The 22907-nt window shown below is 37.9% G+C and overlaps 1 protein-coding gene and 1 long non-coding RNA gene across 2 annotated transcripts; one reads left to right on the forward strand and one right to left on the reverse strand.

The window, feature by feature from the left end:
- The first annotated feature begins 2979 nt into the window (after positions 1-2979).
- Positions 2980-9603, forward strand: LOC309482128. The gene is made up of 2 exons (XR_014200206.1): positions 2980-3212; positions 3244-9603. It is a non-coding gene; the product is annotated as an uncharacterized lncRNA (long non-coding RNA).
- A 4104-nt stretch (positions 9604-13707) lies between these two features.
- On the reverse strand, positions 13708-22576 carry LOC309482114 (E3 SUMO-protein ligase ZBED1-like). The gene is made up of 2 exons (XM_082147346.1): positions 18808-22576; positions 13708-18696 (listed from the first exon to the last, which is right to left on the reverse strand). The coding sequence occupies exons 1-2, from the start codon at positions 18937-18939 to the stop codon at positions 18268-18270; spliced, it is 561 nt and encodes a 186-aa protein (XP_082003472.1). The 5' UTR covers positions 18940-22576; the 3' UTR covers positions 13708-18267.
- Positions 22577-22907: the final 331 nt, after the last annotated feature.

The following is a 22907-nucleotide window of genomic DNA, read 5'->3' on the forward strand; positions in this document are numbered from 1 at the left end:
TCATTGGTTCTTGCTGAAGCTCAAACGTGATGTGTTACACAAGAATGAAACTCATTGGTTCTTGCTGAAGCTCAAACGTGATGCGTAACACGAGAATGAACCTCATTGGTTCTTGCTGAAGCTCAAACGTGATGCGTTACACGAGAATGAACCTCATTGGTTCTCGCACGTCAAGCGAAGTACATGCTTGAGCTTCCGTTTACCAGATCTGATGTGTGAGTTGATGTATGTTTATATGTGAATAAAAGCCTAAATTAAATCTGTACATCATGTAAAGCGATCGCATCTCTTCAGAAAATTTGGACTAAACCTCTCAATTCATAGTCGATTAGTTTTACGATCTCTTTATGAACTTCTTGAAGCGTCAAAGTGGTAGTTGCGTAGCTGTCAATGGAGGGACAGAAAACTCAGATTTCATCAAAAAGATCTTCATTTGCGTGAACAAAAGTCTTGCTGGTTTGGAACGACATGAGGGTGAGTATTTAAAGGGATACTTCACCTCTGGAAAGATGAATGTGTATTTAAAATAGGTCATTTATGTAGAAGAAATGTGAAGAAATTTTTGAATTTGGAGCTTTCTAGACTGAGAAAAGCCAGAAAATGTATTTTTGGCTTATGTGGATGAAAGACAACAACTCCCAGAATGCACTTGCTTCGCTTCCCTAGGAGGCCACTCCCAAGCCACGCCTACCGGTAAGAGAGCGCAGTTGAAAACAAGGCTTGGCTACTATTTGAGACTCCGTGACGAGTTTGCCAGGGATTTCGAGATCGCCCAAAATGTCTGGGATTCGGCTTTTGCGTTCTACAGTCGCCATTCATTATGTTTACTGTGGCGAGCAGGAGGAGGCTGAGGGGCGCGGGAGAACGGCGAGCAGGACGAGGCTGACGGCCGCGAGAGAACGGCGCGAGGCCGGTGGCGTGATTACTGAGACACACAGGTCTCGCATCTCTCACGGAGGAGCGGGAATTTTCTTAGCAATGTTAAAACGCACATCAACCGATCACTTGTTTAGCGTTCATGTAAACACTACATTCAGATTCACCAATCGGAATGAATTCAGTTAGATTGAAACAAAAGGTGTGCATGTAAACAATGAATGGCGACTGCAGAAAGCAAAAGCCGAATCCCGGACATTTTGAACGATCTCGCCAGCCGGACAAGTCCGGGAAAAAGAGGATGGTAACCCCTACTACTCAGCTTTCTCCTCCTACTACTCAGCTTTCTCCACAGAACAAGAGCCTGTTAGCTTAGCTTCCAAAGAAAGACGGCTGACACTGTGTACATTCTGTGAGTGAGATCCCACCCTCTATGGGCGGGTTGAGAACATGCGGGACAGCCCCTCCTACTGGCTGTAGTCTTTAGCCTCTGGCCAGAAAATGACGATTTTTACGTCATCGAAGGATTTTTTCCAGACAAAAAATACATAAATCTCTCATCTCAGGGGGATATGAGGGTGGAAAGCACGGTAATTCAAAAATACTACAGGTTTTCTACTAATACAAAGCTTAATGCTAAATCCTGAAGTATCCCTTTAATGACAGAATTTACATTTTTGGGTGAACTAACCCTTTTAACTAAATAAAGCTGTGTTTCCCTCATCATAATCACCCTGATGTGGGGTAAAACTGCTGATAGATGGGCATTTATTAGAGTCTCATGACTAGTTGCACAGATCTATTCTGAGTCCTACACCAAAGAGAAGTTGACAGAGCTGTTTTTGTGCTGGAAAATTGGATCTTATTCTGCGTCTGAGAAACTTGCTCTAATTGAGAACAAAGTGGACACTTGTCTGTCCGTTTTCTAATATGACTTCCATCAGTCTGATGTACTTAATTTACTCTGATCTGCTCTTCTCTGTATTTGCGTCTGATTCTGAGTCTTTATTTTGGTGTGTATATAGTTCACACAAAAGCAGGAGCTCATAAATATCACGCCACATTTCCTCAGCACACACTTCTGGGTGAGATATTTCCACAGAGTGAAGCTGAGAGTTTGTTAGCCATATTCTTTCTGACATCTCCGAGTACGACAAGCTCCAGGTCGTTTGAAACGCTTTCATTAGGAGTTATTATATGCCATATGCCAGGAAGGTAAGGCAAGATTTTCCATCTGTCTTTCTTGCTGTCTTCCTTGGCTCTTGTTGTTATCCGTTGCAGGTTCTGGCCTAATTAAGATGACCGTACTTTCACCTTACTTTGCTCAGAAAAGTGGACCTGATACATTAGGCAGACGCTGAAGTGCTTCTTAAGGTTTCCGAATCATTCTGTCCTGGAGGCACATCAGTCCTGACTTATATAATATATAATTTATACTGTTTGACATTAGTGTTATAGGTTGTTGGCCAGAGCATTGCTATTCGTTAGCCCTAAATGAAAAGTGAGTGTGTTTTAGTAATTTTGCTATTTAGATTTTGGCCCATTAAATCAAAAGAGTCACCATCCCTAAATAAATAATATTCTCACTTGAGTTCTTTAGTGTACATCTATGGGGTTGCTTTATCCACCAGGCATACAAATATCCTAATTCAATGTCTGTTCCCTTCTAATAGTATTAGCACGGCTTTGTTCAACAAACTTCCTGATGGATCGTTTTTTTAGAGACTGTAATGATTCATTTCCACAGTTATTAACATTGTAAAAAAGTTTGGTAAAACTTTATTTTACAGTGTCCTTGTTACATGTGCTTACCATAGTAATAACAGTACATTATGCATAATTACATGCAACTAACCCTCAACCAAATCATAATCCTACCCTAACCCTATAGTAAGTACATGTTGTTAATTAATATTACTCAGTACTTAAATACATAATTACATTGAAACAATGACACCTTAAAATAAAGTGTAACCAAAAGTTTTTGTTGAAATTTTTAAAAACTTTAAAGTACAATAGTATAGTACAACAGCGGAGAGAGTGGCCGCAAATGTGACGTCTTCCTCTTTTGACCACTGTAATCAATCTCACTATATATTTTTTCCTCGTTTGGAAAGTCATGGTAATGCTATTGTGGATTTTTGTCTTTTTGCTATTGGAGCAAATGGGAATGCAAAAATTATATTTATAGTAGCCATTATATTTCCATTCACCACCACTATGTGAAAAGGGTCCATTTAAGATATCGATCATGTCGATCAAACAATGCAGGATGGGCTAATCCCAAAAGATTAGTTTAATGCGATGTGTGAGCAATAGTAATAAAGGATCATTTTGTTTAATTTTAATAGACTTGCTTAATAGTAGGGTTGCTTTAAATTGGGTTTCACTGGTTTGTAAAAAGTCAACATTTCCTTGTTTTATTGTATAGTTTAATCTCTTTTTTGTTGTCTGTGTGCCAAATAGGCTTGCTGTGGTAGTCAGTGTTACAGCTGTGCAGCAGGAGTCAGATTTCACTCATGTGATGAGATGAGAGTAAGTAGAGATGACTGACAGGACAGTGGCAGAGGATTTGATGCACAACAGATCGTTGAGCGCGATTGACAAATATCTTGTTAAATGTTTCCCTGATGGCCACAAATGATCAGAATCTGAATCCCCCAAACCTGTGTTTTCACAAGTTTATATTCTGGAAAACTGAAAGTTCTCACAGTGACATCCCTAGTGCCAAACATAGAAGCCTCCCAAACAACAGAGAAGCGTCACTGGGTCTGATTCCAGTGGCATGTCTTCATGGAATTGGTTATTAAAGGTGTCAGATGGTGCTGAATCATTAAACCTCTTCTTTTTTTTTCTCCACTTTTTCTTCTATACATTATCTTTCTTGGAAATGGAAAAGAGAAAGCCACAGAGCGTGCAGTCACGTTAAATTAAAGTGCTAATTATAGAAAGCACAGCTCCGTATCTGCGGCTGCAGTCCGGCTCCAGGCTAATGGATGTGTAAATGAAAAGCGTTACATCTCTCTATAGCAGCCCAGCTCGGCCATAATGGAATCATTCAGGGTGGGTATCGGTACCACAGCGTCAGGTGATCACTGCTTTTCTGCCTCATAAACATCAGAGGGATATGAGCTGGAAAAGGCTGTCAGAGCCACACACACACATTGTGCTTTCACCCCTGGGTGATATCAGGCTTCCTTTCTGTCTCCTTTCATAAGAGTATGTCAGAAGAATGAAAGTACATCGAATTCTCACAGTTTAGAGACAGCTTAATGTCTGGTTTATTTTGGGTGAATATAGTGACATTTGATAAGTCGGGCATCACTGTTATTTACATTTTTTGCTGGATTCAATTTTAATGGTTAAATTTGATTTTAGTAATCAAAAAGTATGTCTAATCAGTTGAACTCGTAAAACTTTTTTTTTAAATCGGGATCTATGATTTTTTTGCAGATTTATTATCAAAAACAGTGAAGGCATAAAACAGTTTAAAAAAAAGACTTTCTTTTAAAATGTAATCAAATTAACAATTAACAATTCCTTTTATTTTTTGGCAAACAAAGTGCAGCACAACAGGTTACTGTTAAATTTAAAACATGAAGGCAAAATTATGTGAAAAAAAAGTTTTAATAATATTAATAATTAAATTCAATAGATTTGTCACAATTTCTTCAAGTTCAACCAAACTTATTGTGGCGGGTTTTTATGAAAACCTTTGTTTTTTTCTGTGTGTATATGATATGAAGATAGACGGCAAACATAATTGATTCAATATATATAGTATATTCATGATATTTCAATATATACGTGGCCAAAATCGTAGAAAAGTAAAATCACACCTCAGCAATCCACAATTTGAGGTGTGATTTTACTTTTCTAAGTAAAGTAAAGTAGCCTATATATTGAAATAAGCAAAAAAAGTCAATTTTAATAGAAAACAGAATATTGTAGAGATTTAAGGGTGGACTCTTTTGCCCATAAGTAACTACCTGATCACTGTTAGCAACCACTCAGAACACCTTAGCAACCCCATAGTATCTTGATAAAAATAAAAAAAAACTCTGAAAACTTGCTAAAATGCCTTGGCGACCACTTCTATAACGTCTAGTTTTAATAAAGATGTTTACATTTGCAATCTTGATGATGATGTTGTTCCATTTTTCTTGAAAAATACATTTTGCTGTGTGCCTTGCACCAGTTGCCTCAGCATTTTTCTTCCCAGATGTGAGATGTTATGCAAGACAAGATAACACTTGACAAGCTCCCATAAACAGCATGAATATTATTGAGCATATTCAGAATATTATCAGGCATATAAAGATGCTCCAATACTGCTTGTTGGTTCACACATTGTGGTGATATTTTCCACATGCCTGTACTCCATATCTTTATCAGTTTATTTATACTTAATATCTCTTCTCCTGAGAAAAGGATTGAGATGAGTCCTCTTGTGACTTCTCTTGAGGCTGCCTGTAGGCTATGTGAATTGGCTGTCAGCTTTCAGAGCTTCTCCGTCCTGAATAAAATTAGACTACAGCTCCATTCTCCTCAGTGACTGAGCCCTGAACGATGAGCTGGAACAGGTATAAACACCTGGTTTACTTTAGAGAGCCGAGGTTACGTTAGTTGCAAACCAGTTTGCATAATATCGAAGATGAATGATATGTCAGATTATTTAGGATTGGTGTATTTTGAATCATAATATGTTGAAGATAGCATGTGGATGGATGGGATCCACCTTATTGTTCACGTAAGAGTGAACACGGCCATTTGTAAATTTAACGTTTCTGGCTTCCAGTTATTTTAGCTGTACAAAAAAGCTTGTTATGCTGCTTAATATTGCTAACTGGTATATCTTATTATTATTTTAATGTAGTGTCTTAATTATAAACATGCTTGTTTGTCGCACAAAGAGTTTTACCATTTACTGCACTTTGTTATTCTTCACGTTATTTCCCTATAGTGACTAATGAACCAGAAGTCTCGCACATTCACATAAAAGAGTTTACTTGCGCGTTGAAAAATAAGATGGACACTATTTCTGGTCTCAGGTTGTGCCCGAAATCACCCTCATTCACTTAAATGTATGGAATTATTCTTGAGCCAATAATAATGAACGTAGCTTTTCAAGAAACTAATGAAAATATAAATTGAAACTAAATAAATTATCTCTGAAACTGAAAATGAATAAATCGCAGGCAAATTTTTTGACTTTGTTTTTAATACACTGCATGTTTTGCTAACTATTTCTCATATTTCGTTCGCTGATCTGAACTTACAAATGTGCTTCCAGAGTTTTCACTTACGCTTCTGAAGTTTTCGTTTACGCTCCCAGAGTTTTCGTTCGCTGTTCTGACACATTTCTCTCGTGGGGGCGGGGCTAGTAGCAGTGTGTTCTCATTGGTTACTGAGTTTTTGATTGACAGCTTCGTGACCTGGAAGTGAAGACGTCAGTGGTGTGTTTATGTGTGGATGTGAGCGTCTGTAATCACACCTTTCTATTTCATTTTAGTGATATTAAGTTATGTTTGTTTTTTAATTTGATCTGTATTTACCTGCTGCTACTACTTAGTTGGCAGAAGCTTTTAGGAGCACAAGAGATCTATTCAGGTGTAATTGCACATTAAAGTACTGTATATAATACTTAAAATATTGTAGTGTCCAATGTTTTCGGAGAATATTTGTTTATTCCTGATGATTATTCTGCATGTTAGGCTCTGATTAGGTTGAGCTGTTACAATTTAAAGAGAATATTAGCAAACGTGTGTGATATATTCCAGAAAGTCAAACTTCAACCGGGTAATCAAGGTTGGCAACCATGGCCATCACACTACTCATTGTTAGCATGATATACGTTTACACCATCAAAATTAATGATCACTTAAATAAGAGGAATTTAAACAATATGAAAATTAAAATCGTGGCCTGCTGTCAGATACAGACCTCAAAGGGCATTTCATTACATATGTCACACAAAGAATGTTCTTGTTGCCATTTTTTTAATTGATAATTGTATTTAGTTATTTAATTTAATTAACACTATCTTCTAACATTTAAAATTGTAAATATATTTTAACAATCATCAACCGTTTCAGTTGTGACTTCTACAACCAGTTAAATGAATGTAATTGAAAATATGAATTCAAATAAATGTTCATTCTTTATTGTCACTAAAGCGTATACACACGTATCAGAGTGAAGGTCTTGGATGCAATTATGTTGTGACAGGAAAGACCAGAATCCACAAAACATCAACTGCATAATATCCATGTAATGCACAGTATTCTCATATACATTACTATACAAAATGCACAATTACAAATACAGAATACATTTTAAAAATTCATATACATTTTAGATATTGCAATGATTCTTTGAACAGTTCCTGATGCAGTACAAGTAACAAAGCAGTGACTGGATACAAGCAGGACAAGGATAGTCCACCCAAAACATGAGGATTCTCTCATCATTTACTCCTTCATGCCATCCCAGATGTATATGACTTTCTTCTTCACGTAAACATAGACAAAGATTTTTAAGGAAATAATCCATCTCTGTGAGTCCATATAATACAAGTGGATTGTAACCCATGTACGCAAGACAGTTGGTTGGAAGTGATTTTTAATAGTTAAAACAGTTTACATTATTAGTATTTCTTTTATCTAGCCTGTTGTTTGACCTCAGAAGGCATTGACTCATCCACTGAGGTCGCATGGATTACCGTCACAGTCACTGTGTGTGGTTTAAAGTGTCTTTAGGACTCGCAGAGATGGATTACTTACAATCTTAATTCGTGTTTATCTGTAGAAAGAAAGTAAAATGCATCTGGGACAGCATGAGGGTGAGTAAAATAAGTGAGAATTTTATTTTTGGGTGAACTATCCCCTCAACATTCACTATGCTCCTTTACACATTCATACATTCCTCTTTATACAAATGACTGTACTAATAGTCTCCCGGGCAACCTGTTTTTTACATTCTCTGACGACACTGCCATTCTTAGTCTGCTTTACCATAATTCAGACCCATCACTGTATTTGTCAGAGGTTAAACAATTAGTTGTGTGGTGTGACGAGAACCATCTCACCATTAACATTAAAAAAACTGAGGAGATGGTGTTTGACCCTCGGTTGGTGGGGGATCATACCCCCTTGTCCATTCATAGGGAGGAGATCAAACAGGTCACTTCATACAGGTATCTGGGTATCCACCTGGAATAACCTCTTAAGCTGGAGTGACCATGTAGATTATATGTATGTTCCCGTTTACAGCAAATACTGTATTTTTTACAACTCTGTGTTCTGGTTTTTTTTTTTTTTTTTTTTTGCTGTTATTTGTATCTTTTAATGTGTATTTATTGTCTGTAATGGCAGCTGCTTCTATGCACTTTTGAGTCCATGACAAATTTCCCCTAGGGGACAATAAAGTATATTCTATTCTATGCTAATCCAAGATCAGCATAGATTAATACGAATAAAGTGAAACCTCTTGTGTACTTGTGAACTATGTTTGTTTTAATCTAGACTAGGAAATGTAAATATTTGCTAGTTTATATTAAAATAAATCAGGTGTCTGAAGATCAAGATCCCAGTCATTCAAAGGTGATGTGTCTGAGCAAAGTAAGATTATTGTCTGATAGGGACAATGGATCTCTGGTACTATCACTCCATCCTCTGTGTCAGCATCAGAGTTTTGTTTATGGAAAAGTTGCTCCACTCCCTGGAAAATGAGAGAGGAAATGTATTATAATCTAACAATACAAACTGCTTTGATCATCTCCCACATACAGTAGCAAGGGTACTAAAATATTTATTATATAAGGGATTTTACAGTACTAAATATTTACCTCGGAGTCAGGCAGCATTTATCATCTGTAATACTGTTGTGTAACCAGTAGATGGCTGTATTGCCCTATATATATAAACATACGGATGTGTATTCCCTAATTGCTGGATGTTTTCAGTCATAATTACTTGCATGTATTAAGTTTTTAATTTGGACATATATTTATAATTAAAGATTAAAAAAAATTCTCTGAAATGTTCATTTGAAGTGCACTTTTTTTCATTATTATTAGTCAAATATGGACACAGAAAAAGCATTTTGTTACTTATACTAGATACATATAATAGCTTTATCAGTCATCTTTATCACACAAAAGTAATCAGAATAAATAACGCGACCAGGGCGATACTTCAAAATAATTGAGTGTTTACATATTATGAACAGAGACGTGTTCTGTGGTCAAGTCGTGTCTCTCCTCTTTCAAAAACTCTGCATCGCAAATTAATCAGCAATTGAGAAATTCAGGTTTAAATAGCTTTATCGGCATGGTAAAAAAGGCTTTACATTGCCAAAGTTGAATCAGGCAGTGATTGACAGCGCTCTGGTCCTATGGCATCGGCCCAATGATGTTTGGGGTGGCTGGGGGGAAATATGATCTAATCGAAGCAAATATGATCTAGTGGAAGCAAATATGATCTAGTCGAAGCAAATATGATCTAATCGAAGCAAATATGATCTAGTCGAAGCAAATATGATCTAATCGAAGACTGTAACCGAATGTAGATAAACAAGTCATGTAATGATTGGACTAACAGTTAAATCAAGACAACATAGCTGTATAATGTTATGGGCTCTCACTGAGCTCTAAAATGTCCCTCCACCTGAAAAAAGCCAGTACTGTATTATAATAGTATTAGTATAGTATTAATAAAAAAAAATAAATGGGGCATGATTTGAAGGGACAGCATTTGTATTGGTGTCCGAAACCAAAGTGGACATTATCGAGTGCACTCATTCAATCCCGTAATTCACCGCAACGGCTAGAGAATACCCATAATGCACTGTGAGTGTCGTGCTGAATGATTTCCCACGTCTGACCAGAAGATGGCGCCCGCATTTTCCAAATCGTTGGTCCAATGTGGGTACAGCGTAATATCAAACATAATTCCTTTTTTATTGATTATTAAATTGTTTAATTAAGGTTTAGACATGCTAGGCTACGTTCACACTGCAGGCTGAAACGACCCAATTCCGATTTTTTTGCCCCTATGCGACCTGTATCTGATCTTTTCATGACAGTCTGAACGACACAGATCCGATCTTTTCAAATGCGACCCAGGCCACTTGGGTATGTGGTCCCAAATCCGATACATATCCGATCTTTTGAAATGCGACTTCAGTCTGAACGGCCAGGTCGCATGTATCCGACCCGCACGTCATTGATACGTGAAAAACGTAATAATTCTGCGTTGAAATAGTCGTCGGTTTGAAAACGGACTGCATATTCGTCGAGCTGAGGTAAATCTGCCGAACGGGTCGACCTCGACGAGCCCGTTAATTAAAAAAATAAAATAAAAGCCCACAGCCATTATATATACGTTATGTTAACTTATTTGTGCTGAATCTGATATTAGATAGGTCAGCGGCTGCTGTCTGGCTCTTGTGTAACGGTCACTACGCGCGCTCGTGTGTGTGTGTGTGTGTGTGTGTGAGAGAGAATCCCAGTTAAAGTTTAGCTACTTCCGCAAACAACAAGTGACGTCGTTGACCGTTGAGTACTCTTCTGCGCATGCGGGTCACTTCTGGGTCATTTCACGTTCACACAGGAGATCACAAAAGGTCGCATTTAATTGGAAATGTGAACGGCCTTGCAAAAAAATCGAATTTTTTCAAAAAATCGGAATTGAGCATTAAGCCCTGCAGTGTGAACGTAGCCTTAGTTTCCATGACAGAGTTCAAGATAAATCTTTTCATTACTACTGGAGCTTCCAGTTTTTCAAATGATCATTAAACAGCGAGCACAAACTATGTCTGAATTCGCTCACTGGTTTCAAGTGGACTGTATTAGTGGAGTAATGTAGGGAATAGTGAATGAGGGTATGGGGGCGACTCTAGACACAGCTCCATTACCCTTCAAATTGCGCAAATTGCGAATTGAAAATACGCCCAATGGAAACAGGTCAATTTCGCAAAAACTCCCATTTATCGCAAACAATTTTTTACGCTCGCATGAGGTGTTTTTCAGGCAGTTCGAAAAAGAAATATTTCGCAAAACTGCAATGGAAACAGTTTTTGCGCATTTCCAGGTCACCTGACGTAGATGACAGGGTGTGTTTGGACTGAAGATGGGACAGAGTTCTTTATTAAACTCATAAAAGACAGAAGAATAACAGGAATACTGGATTCTTAACCTCAAATAAATGCCACAATCAAGACCTCGAAGCAGAAATGAGGGAGAAACACCCAGAAACACCTCATATGTGCCGCTCACAAGTATAATAAGGGTCTTTCCTTACCATTCATGATTGGATAACACGCATACGTCTCCTTCCATTAATAATAATGGCCAGTGCAGTGGCTGAGATATACATAAACCTACCAACGTCCGTTGCTATTATTTTTGGAATGACTTATCGCGAGAGGAAAAAATTAAGTTTTAGTCGCATCAGTTAATGGAAACGCTGTCATTTCGCAATAGTTTTTTGTCGACATTTAGAAAAAATCGCAAGAGTTTTGCGCAAATCTGTAATGGAAACGTGCCTAGTGTTTGCCTTCTGGGCTAATATTACCCACAATTCCTTGAGCTACAGTGGAGATATTTTTTCATACTTCAGTAGGAAATGGCGATGACTGAGGTGAAGCTGGCACATTTAAGCTAAAATTAATTGATCGTGAAATTAAAAGGGGCCTATAATGTAGTATAAAGTGACCCCAGAATGTGTAGTTTCAGCTCAAAATACCCCACAGATCATTTATTATACAATGCCCAAAAATGTCTGTGTATCTTTGTGTGTGTGTATCTTTAAATGCAAATGAGCTGCTGCTCTCCGCCCCCCTTTACAGAAGAGGGCGGAGCCTCTGATACTGCGGGAACAACAAAACAGGAGAAACCGCACTGGACCGTTTTGAATTCCACTACGCTGCTTTTCCATTACTTACTATGTACACAAGCGCTAGGCAGACCTTGCATGTTTTATTTTCTCCCATTCGGGGCCATTTACACATTCATGCATTTTTAAAAGATTTTAATCTTCCTTTAACTTGAGCGAGACACCGTGTCAAAACTGTGACAGTGAGACACGAGCGCAACGGTCACGTCCGTCTAGCACGTTTACATAGAAAAGCAATAGAAAAGTAGCACAGTGGATCGGAAAAACACATTCTGTGTTCATTGATACAGCCAACAAAAGAACATTTAGATTGTTTATCACGTAGCTGAGACGTTGTTGTGTTTCCACGAGCTGCTCTAGCGAGGATCTAAGCTAACGGCAGATTTCTGTCACCAGTCGTGAACCAGCCTGTTACATTGTCTTAAAGGGCACCTATTATGCAAAATTCACTTTTACATGGTGTTTGAACATAAATGTGTGTTGGCAGTGTGTGAGCAAAACCACCCTAGAATGATAAAAATCCACCCAGTAGTTTTTTTTACTATCTCAATAAATCACAAGCACTGTATCAGAACGCCCTGTTCTAGATTTCCCTCACTGTGACGTAGAAATGCGCTAAGCCCCACCGACGCGGTTTGATTGACAGTCTGGTTTTGGCATAGACCCCGCCCTCGGTGATCTGCATCCTCCATTGTTTCAACGACAGCCGGTGTGTAATGTCTCATAAGAAGTGTAACGTTAGGTGTTCTGTTGTGGAATTTAAGAATGGACATAGTAGTCTTCACTGACATCAGAGCCACTGAAAACGCAGCGGATGGATTTTATTTATGAAGAAACGGCGCCACTTAAACTTCCTTCATTTTCTGACTGACTGTTTAGTGAACGAGGGTCAAAGTTAATCAAGTGTGGATCATTGCCTACAGTTCGCGATTCAACGTCACCTCCAGAAGTAAGTGTATTTTATGATTTTTGAGCAAATAGTCATTTCAATCGATGTCAGCCAGTTCAACAACAAATGCGTCTAAAGCTATTTATTGTCGTCGTCATAGATGTCTCAACAAACAACGTCAGACAGTTTTATGTCACGTAGGCTATCATTTTTGCAGCAATTACAAATGTAAATAAATGAAGGTCTGCTCTATCTCCATAGACAGTATATAAACGTCTATCTCCCTCCCCTTAAGAAAAAAATAAATAAATCGTTTGTACTTAGCGAACGTTATCACAGTTCGTGTGTGTGTGTGTTGCACATCCATAATTGCAAAGGGGACGCGATTAAAACTTTGTAAGTACATAAATGTATCAAATAACCATTCCGAGACGTTTAGTCCATTCTCATTCGTGTCTCTTCATCATCTGGGTCCAGCAGCAGGGCGGGGATATGCAGCTCATTAACATTTAAGGTGGTACACTCCAAAACAGCTCTTTTTAAAACAGGCCCCAAAAATGACATTTTCAAATGGTTATAATAAATTAACTGTGGGGTATTTTGTGCTGAAACTTCACAAATGCATTCTGGGGACACCCAAGACCAATATTACATCTTGTAAAAAGGGGCATAATAGGTGCCCTTTAATATATATTATATAATGGGCTCTTATGATCAATCACAGAAATAACTACAAAAATCCTTGAAATTGAACTTGCAATTCATTTTATGAATCAAATGCTAGCTCTAGTTCTTGATCTGATTTTCCTGCAGGCATTCTGAGAAACAATTCCTCGTGTATCCATCGGGATGACTGGATGATGAAAAGTGGTCTCAATATGACAGATATAAAAGGCAGAGACCATCCATCCATCCATCCATCCATCCATCCATCCATCCATCCATCCATCCATCCATCCATCCATCCATCCATCCATCCATCCATCCATCCATCCATCCATCCATCCATCCATCCATCCATCCATCCATCCATCCATCCATCCATCCATCCATCCATCCATCCATCCATCCATCCATCCATCCATCCATCCATCCATCCATCCATCCATCCATCCATCCATCCATCCATCCATCCATCCATCCATCCATCCATCCATCCATCCAGTTTGCAATTGTTAATAAAAGAGTGGCTAAATAAAGATGTCAAATGTATCTGCCCAGAAAAATGTGGAAATAAAAAAAATACAAAACTCATTAAAGAAAAAAATCGGCAAACAAACTCACATATGGCAGCAATCTATGATTGAAAAGCAAGAGAACGGTTATTTAGACATGAGAGTGAAGGGAAAAATCTTAGTCAACTGAATCCAAACAGCAAACAGCAGGAGTGACACAGAGCACTGAACTGAACCTGACTGTTTGCTGTATGCCGTCTATTCTGAGCTGGCCAATATTGACCTCATAACCCACTTACCAAACTAAAGGCCCTGTTTACTGGAAGCATGTCTCACAGCAGACAATAAAAGTCTAAGAGACAACTGTCATGCCCACAGGACCTCCTCTGACCTACTGATCCCTAGCGTTTGACTGAGATCCAGGGGTCGGAGCCTCGAAACACGCTGGTCCACTGATGCCGGAAAGTGTGACGTGTTGGCGAAATCATCACTGCTGATATCATGTGACAAACAATTATCAAACACGTTGCTCATGTCAGAGCATTATGATAATTAAGTATGATTACAGCATCACATCTCTATGTTTAGAGTGTTTACACTCGTATGAGAGTTGCGGACAATGGGCGCTTTGTACATGTTTGGTGAGCAATCCATACTACATAATAGTAATTTTATAGTCATCCATTTAAGTCACATGTGACATGAGAGCATGTCTACAGCAGGGTTGTGTGCCATTCAGAACTGAGTCAATAAATGTAGTTCAGATTTGATATCAAGTTTAAACGACTAACTGTTGTAGCTTTTAAAACCACATCTCATTGTTTAGTATGAATTACCCATAAATATTATATATATATGTGTGTGTGTATTTTAGTCATGACAACTCTGGTTTATATAATTTATATATATATGTATTATATAAATATATTTACATTTTATATAATTTAATAAATTAACTTTCATTATATGGATCAGGGTGGAGGAGCCTTAGTTTCCCAGAATGTTCTAATTTGTTAAATAATTAATAGATTAAAATTTATATGACGATAATTATTTTCATACAGTGATCTGAAAGAAGACATCTTGTAGAGCCGTACGGGACAATTAAAAACAGTTTTGTTTTGACAGTGCTGAACTTAGTTTAAGTAGTAAAAATATGTCTAATCAGTTCGGAAAACTGATCATGTATTCTAAACGTCAAGAAAAAAAAAAAAAATATATATCTTTGAGTAAATAAGCATAAATCGTGAAAATTTATGTATTAACACAGTAAAAAAAAAAAAGGGAATAAAACAGATTATTAGAGTATGTTTTACAAGTAAATACTAGTTCAGTGTTTCTGATTATTTCACGATTAATTCAATGGGTGGGTTACTTGTCATTTCTTTGTAATTAATTTTCTAGCAATTACTGAGTAATTTTTTTCCCAGTGTATGGTGGACTAATGAAATTCTTTTGTTTTGTGACACTGCTGAATTTTATTAAACATTCCTCTTCCTGTCACACTGATTCAAATTCCAATTCACACTTATGAACTGAACAGAAGCCAATTCTTCAGCTCTCAATATTGCCCAACCCTGTTTAACGGTGTATGTTTTAGATTCTGCAGAGAGAGTTATGTGATAGTCTTATTATTAGGCCTGCTCCTTTGTGTACTTCCTGTTGTAGACCTCAGAACCTTGTGGCGTTGGGGGCTTAAAGTCCCCGCCCACATCAAAAAGATCCCTGACCCTTCCTGACCCCACAAGATGGCGGACACCCGCCTGCCGACTACGCCCCCTCTGCTCGGGATGTAATGACGGAGCCATCAAACAGCATTTATAATCCTGAAGCAGGACGTTTTTTAAAGTGGTCAGCTCCAGGAGCACTGGAATTGTTGAGCGCAATTTGCGGTCGCTGCATTTTCTTGTAAAAGAGCCACGTCCTGGCAGAGTTCAATTTTGCTCCGTTTTTTGTAAAAATGCACAAGGACGAATTAAAACTCAAGCTGCTGGGACAGCCCCTAGGTAAACATGAGTGTTTATTCACATGATCCGGAGTTTGATGTGTTTTTGCTGGATGACAGATGAATTTATCAGCTTCACTTTTGTCACACAGCTCCATCAAGCTCTGTGAGGCTTTTCAAGCGAAGTCTGAAATCCCCCCGTAAAAATGTGAATATTTTATTAAATTCTGGAAAACATCAGTATATATCTAACGCCCCCATTCTGGTTTATATATTCAAGGTCACATCATATAGGCTACATATCTACAGTACTGTAGAATCTCTAGAGAATGTATGCATCGTTATGATCACTTAAAGTTAGGGATTTGAATCATAAAAAACGATTTCAGATCTGATTCCTATCAATAATTCTGGTTCCTTAAAATAACTAATGGAACTGTTAATGGAACTGTTCAGTAAGAAATATATATATAAAAAAAAAAAAAGGAATTCCATTGCAAAATGTTCGGATCATTTCAATAACATAAATATAATAAATAACACTGAAAAAAAGAAAAATAACACTGTCTAAAAAAAATATAAAAAAAGGTCACTGTTTGGATTTAAATCAGCAAATGCTTAAGAGTCAATGATTGGATCATTATTACAGTGGTGATTATGTTTCGAGCATGTTATATGTTTGGCAACAGTCCTTCTAACACTAATTGATGGAGTGTGTAGCGTTTCATTTCTTAAACAACCATGTAGGATGAGACAACATGGCCATATTCCAGGATGACAATGTCACGATTCATCAGACTCAAATTGTGAAAGAAAGGTTGGGAGGGAGCATGAAGAATCATTTTTCACACATGAATTGGCACCTCTGAGTCCGGACCTTAAATTCATTGAAAGTCTTTGGGATGTGCTGGAGGAGACTTTACAGAGTGCTGGACTCCTGATCTTGACCAAAAATTGATGCACCTCTTGATGGAAATAACATCACAACTTTTATTTCCATCAAGAGGTGCATCGATTTTTGGTCAAGATCTTGTATTGATAATACAAGAGTCCAGCACTCTGTAAAGTCTCCTCCAGCACATCCCAAAGACTTTCAATGAATTTACTTTTAACTGATGCACATCTTTAAACTGATCTTAACACCAAGTCTCACAAGCCTTGAGTACAACATAACAGTAATTTATATGTTCTGCACTCTTAAAAATAAAGGTTCTTTATTGGCATTGATGGTTCCTTGAAGAACCTTCCGTTTAACATCCATGGAACCTTTCCATTGCACAAAAGATTTTATATAATGGAAAAAAAAGGTTCTTTAGATTATTAATTAAGAACTTTTCACTGAAACCCCCTTTTAGAACCACAATTTTTAAGAGTGCATGTGTTTGGTTCACTATACAGAACCAGCTCAAAATATTCATTCTCGAACTACACTGGTAGTGCTGAATGGTTCTGATTCACTAAAAGAACAGGTTCATTAGTTCGAACATTGGAACAAAGAGGTTGCACTGTAGGTTTTTGATTTGCTAATAAGAACCGGCTCATAGCAGTCATTTAGCATTTTTGCACTGTGCATTCAGATTTTCAATTAAAATCATTTGATTCTGGTATAACAGCTCTGAATAAGACCCTTTCCATAAAATATAAACCAATATAAATTGTCTATTTAGACATTGTTATACTATATTATGTACGTTACTAGGGCTGGGTTTCGATTCAAATTTCAAGAATCGATTCGATTCCGATTCTCAAGATCTTGAATCGATTATCATTATTCGATTCGATTCGATTCGATCTGATCCGATCTTCGAGATTTAGATAAGTGTTTTGGAAAAAAGCATTTTTTTCCAGCTGTTACCTGAATTACAGGACTGTAGTTATGCAACATATTGATACTATTATTATAGACATTCAACTGCAAATTAATGGAGTATTGATGGTTGTAAAGAACAATCCCCCTTCCAGAGTGTGGATACAACTGCTTTCACAAACTTGCACTGGTGTAGACGACAGAGGACGCAGAGGTATATCAGCAGCAGTAGACCGATTATTTAGACGCAAACCTGATGTATTATTAAAAATGACATTAAGAATTTTCCAAAAAGCTCCTACAGTTCAGATGCAAATGCACCTTTTTTTTATTTTAATGATCAACATTTAGAACACATTTATTCTAAGCCAGTGCAAATGTAAACAGATTGTTGGTTACTGGCTTCACAGTAAACATACAACATTACACAGAATGTAAATACAATTTGAACTTACAAAACCTTTAGAAAACACAAGTGTGTAACAGTTTTGTGTAAAACCTTCAAGTACTCCAGGTATAAGACATTAAATTGCCTTTAAAGTGTATTTGTGTAAACTGGTCATTTTAAACTAAAATAGTAGATACAAATAAATAAAAACTGGAAAAGGCCTTGCCTATTAAAGTGCAAATAAAAATAAACTGGAAATTAAACTTGTCTTAACCCAGAGTGTGAACTGCCATCACTCAGGAATGGAAAGATTGTTCTGCAGGAACAGTAGCTCATTGACATGCCCAGGTGTAAGGCAACTTCTTTTGGCAGTAATGATATCACCTGCAGTTGAAAAAACCCTCTCAGATGTGACGCTGGTTCCTGGGACACAGAGATATCGCTTTGCCATGCGAGCCAAAAGAGGATACTCCTTTTCATTCTCCCGCCACCAGATGAGAGGATTGTCCTGAAGTCCCGCAGGTCTCCTTGCCCTGTACCTTTTGATCTCGTCTTCTGCCTCTGCCGCTTTAGTTTTCTGTGGTCCTACTTCCTGTTGTGGTCTGTAGGCTTCCCCAAGGAGAGACTCCAAAGCACTGGATTGCTTGAATTGCTTGAGTGCCGGAGGTTGGGGTTCCACCTCTTCCTCCACTCCATCAACTTCATCAGCAGCATCATCTTGCTGTGTAAGAAGAGAGAGAGAGAGAGAGAATTTGTATTTTATGGAGGTGTGTGTGAGTGAAAGAGAGAGTGGACTTTTTCCACTGAGTTTTTTTTAAAAATGATTACTTACATTATATGCATCTTCCTCCATCCCACACACTGCTTCAGTCTGGAGTCTGGAGAAGGTCCTGTCTCGCTCCTCCTCATTCAGGAATGGCAGAGCTTTGAAACGTGGATCAATAGCTGAAGCTACGTACAGCATGTCCTTCTTGTTTACATACCTGGAATTTATATTTCACACATTTTGATCAATTTATCCCCCCTGAGGAGGACAATAATGTCTTTAATGAAGTTTCCTTTATCTATATATATTTATATTTATATAAAGTAAAATAGTCTCATATCTCACTCACTCACTCACTCACTCACTCACTCACTCACTCACTCACTCACTCACTCACTCACTCACACACACACACACACACACACACACACACACACACACACACACGCACACACACAGGCCTACCTTGTGCTTAAGTTTTTCTTGATCTCATCCTTCGTGTCCTTAACTACTCTGGAGTCTTCTGGGAGACTGGTCATCTCTTTCAGCAGCAGAGCATGCAGAGGTGCTATCACTGAGAGAGTTGGGCACTTTTCTTCTGACATCACTTGAGTGTCTTCATTGGCTTTAGAGCTCTGACCACATCTTCTGCATCTGTTATGTCCTCTTCCTTCAGGCTGCAAAGATCCTTTTCATTTCTCCGCACATCAGGTGAGAGCAGAGCGGCAGAGATCGCGGGTTGCTGCTCTAAAAAGCGCTCAAGCATTTCTAGTGCACTGTTCCAACGAGTCACCACATCAATTTTGAGCTTGTGTGCATTCAGCTGCAGTAGCTTCTGCTTTTCTTTGAGGATACGGGTGGCAGTTGTACTGCGATGAAAGAACTTTGCGATGTGCCTTACTCTCCCAAGAAGGCGTGCAACATTCGGCAGTTTGAGACCGGCTTGCGAGGCCAGGTTGATTATGTGCGCGAAGCAGCCGACGTGGGTTAGCCCCGTAATCTCAACCGCACCATATTCGCCGCGTTGTCAGTGACTATGGCTGGGTCTTTACTCATCAGCCCCCACTCCTCCATAGCTTTGGTTAACATTTCAGCTAGACTGACAGAGCGATGGTCCGTTTGAACTTCAGTTGTCTGCAGCACGTAAGACACGAGGTTCCAGAGCTCGTCTATGTAGTGTGCTGTCACACTCATGTAAGATTCCGTAGCTACGGATGTCCAGGTGTCACTCGTAATGCCCACCCTCTCTGCGGTCTTAAGCTTACACATTACACCATCTTTTACTGTCTGGTACATGTTGGGGATCACTTCTTCAGACAGACGTTTGCGAGACACAATGACATCATTTGGTTCCATTACCTTCATTAGCCGCCTGAATCCCACGTTCTCAACAACAGAATACGGGCACATATCTTTGCAAATGAAGCCCGCAATCGCCTCAGTTATTTTGACAGAGCGTGCAGAATTAGTTGGCAGTTGTAGAGTTTGTTTCAGTGTCATCTGTTGCGGTCCGGTGGCGGGCTTGGATATGATGTCTTGATGATGTCGCATCATGTGGTTCCTGAGATTAGTAGTATTTCCACAATACTTCACCTCCATTTGGCAGGCTTTGCAAATTGCTTTGCTTTTGTCAAGCTCGTTCTCTGCATTGCTTCTGAACCCGAAATGGTGCCAGATCGCAGCTTTGAGCGTTTCTGGAGTTTTCAAAGCAACCGCTTGCTTAACGTTACTGACCGCCATATGTTCGTTGTTTTAATGTCCTTCCACCTCGCGCGCATGCGTGAATTCAATGACGCGGCAAGTTAAAGTTCACGGGGAAAATGTAGGCCTATTATTAAATCGATCCTCTGAGTTACGGATCGATCTTTAGAAATTAATATGAAAATCGATTCAGAATTGGTGAATCGATTTTTTCAACACAGCCCTATACGTTACAACTGAATACAACAATGCATTGAGCTCTAGAGTAAAGCATCGGCTCCAGTGTAATCCCTGGCAATAGCGGTTTCAATCCAAAGTTGCAAATTTAACTTTGCGCAAAATTGGACTATCACATAAACATTTGCAAATAAAGCGTCATTCCCATCCTATGCATTCAGGAGAACAAAATAGTCACTTTCAGGGAAATTGACGCAAAATATCTGATAAAAGCAGAAGTTGCTGCAATTGGGGAAGCCACTGAGGCTCTTTTTTTCCTCCATCATAAATGACTTGTGTCTCAGAGCGTGCAGATGAAACGCAATAAAAACTGTCATGTTATCTTGAGTTCGGCTGCCTGGTGTTTGGGAATGCAATCATATCATATCAAATCATATATGAGATATGAGATAATTCTGGTAGGAATTTTAAACCAAGTCATTTTGATGACTGACTATGGCTAAGGCATTTCATTATGATCAAACCAACATTTGAGACGCTGTGTTTGTTGCATGTCGAGAGATTTATTCAAGTAAATGCGTTTCCATCGAAGTTTATGCAAGTCTTCTTATGCCTCAATTGAGCGCATACGTTTTTATGTGCATTTTTAGAATTTTTGCACATCTTGGCGTTTCCATCCAGCATTTTTTTAAATGCGATATCCCAAAATGCTCATAAAAATAGGTGGATGGAAACATAGCTACTGTAATGCATTGCTAAGTTAAAACAATTTCAACTGTGACCCCATTTGCTGCTGACCTTTCAAGCCAATGATTGTCTGGCAATTTGCTCTTTACAATGACAAGTCCAAATTTACCCCTTAATTACTGTAGCAGTTTTTACACATGGTTTTGCCTCTCTAATAAGGTAAGGAGGGCAATAAAAATGCTATAAAGAGATCATTTTTTGGTGGTTATCTGGTTTATTAAGTATGCTTTGTTAATTTAACTTAAAAAAGATCCAACGATGCCAGGCACAAATCTTGTAAAAGGGTCTTTACAAGCTTAAAGAAATCAGATGGCATGGGAGGTTATATTCTTTCTCTTCTGTTTTATACAAGGTGTAGATTAGATCTTTTTTGCTGTGTTGGAACGAGAAAGCAGAGCTTTCAGTGTGTCCATAATGCAATAGTAAAAACAAACAGCTGTGGTGAGTGTTTGGAAAGAGCTGAATGAATCCCAGGTACTGCATTGTACACCCAACTGCCTTAATACTGTAAAGACATGTCAATTAAAAACAAAGAAATATACAGTATGGAGTTTATAAAAACAAAAAAAGGTTGTGCTCTTCTTAACTCCTGATTCTGCCATTCTTGAATCTGGACGAGTTACAGAGTACTTGAGTGCATTAAAATGTTATCAGTCAGTCATCATGAATGAAAAAATCTGCCATGTGTGTGTATTTTCATGTCTCACATCATTTTCATATCATTCTGTCCACTGTCAGTTTGGAACGGATCGTGCACTATAATCATGCTAAATGATGCACATGTGTCTGTGCTAACATGTTATTTACATTTGATGTCAATTACTGTGTTAGAGCAGTAAAGGCTCAGACACGGATTGTGATAGCTTATTATTTTACAGGATTGATTTATAGTTCATATACGCTCCACTTAAGCTTAGAACTGTTAGGAATTATATGTTTTTATTAGTGCTGTCAATCGATTGAAAATCAAACTAATTACATGACATGATAAAATGCAAATTACATTTAAAATCACTGAATGATGAAGAATTATTAATTTAATTCGTTATACATATTTATTATATAAATACACATAAATACATATATGGATATATTTTATTCAAATACACATATATACATATATATGTTATACATTATTATATATTATGTGACTTAGTATCTAATTTAATTAGTTGAAGTTACATTAATAGTGCATTTGCAACACACAATTTATATTAAATTTATAATTACATATAGGTATTAAACTGTATAATACTGTATACATAAATATATATATTTACATATGTGTGTGTGTGTGTATTTGATACATGTCATACATTAATGTTATTATATTTATTGACTTTTTATAGTGATTGTTTTAATATATCTATCTATCTATCTATCTATAAATAAATCAAAATGCCGCTTATGTATCAAAGTTGATTACTCATCTCACTAATTTTTTTCCTCACATTTATGAGGATGTCATAGTGTGCTAAGACAGAAAATATTAGCTCTCCCCTCCCACCTAACATCTGCACCAACAAATGTGTCATCTCCTA

Source organism: Leuciscus leuciscus (genome assembly GCF_965113295.1).
Source record: "Leuciscus leuciscus genome assembly, chromosome: 19".
NCBI lineage: Eukaryota > Metazoa > Chordata > Actinopteri > Cypriniformes > Leuciscidae > Leuciscus > Leuciscus leuciscus.

Coding starts and splice junctions, on each gene's coding strand:
- LOC309482114 (XM_082147346.1), bottom strand. CDS start 18,939: ATGCTGTACGTAGCTTCAGCTATTGATCCACGTTTCAAAGCTCTGCCA. Junction 18,697..18,807: donor TGGAGGAAGATGCATATAAT/GTAAGTAATCAT, acceptor CTTCTTACACAG/CAAGATGATGCTGCTGATGA.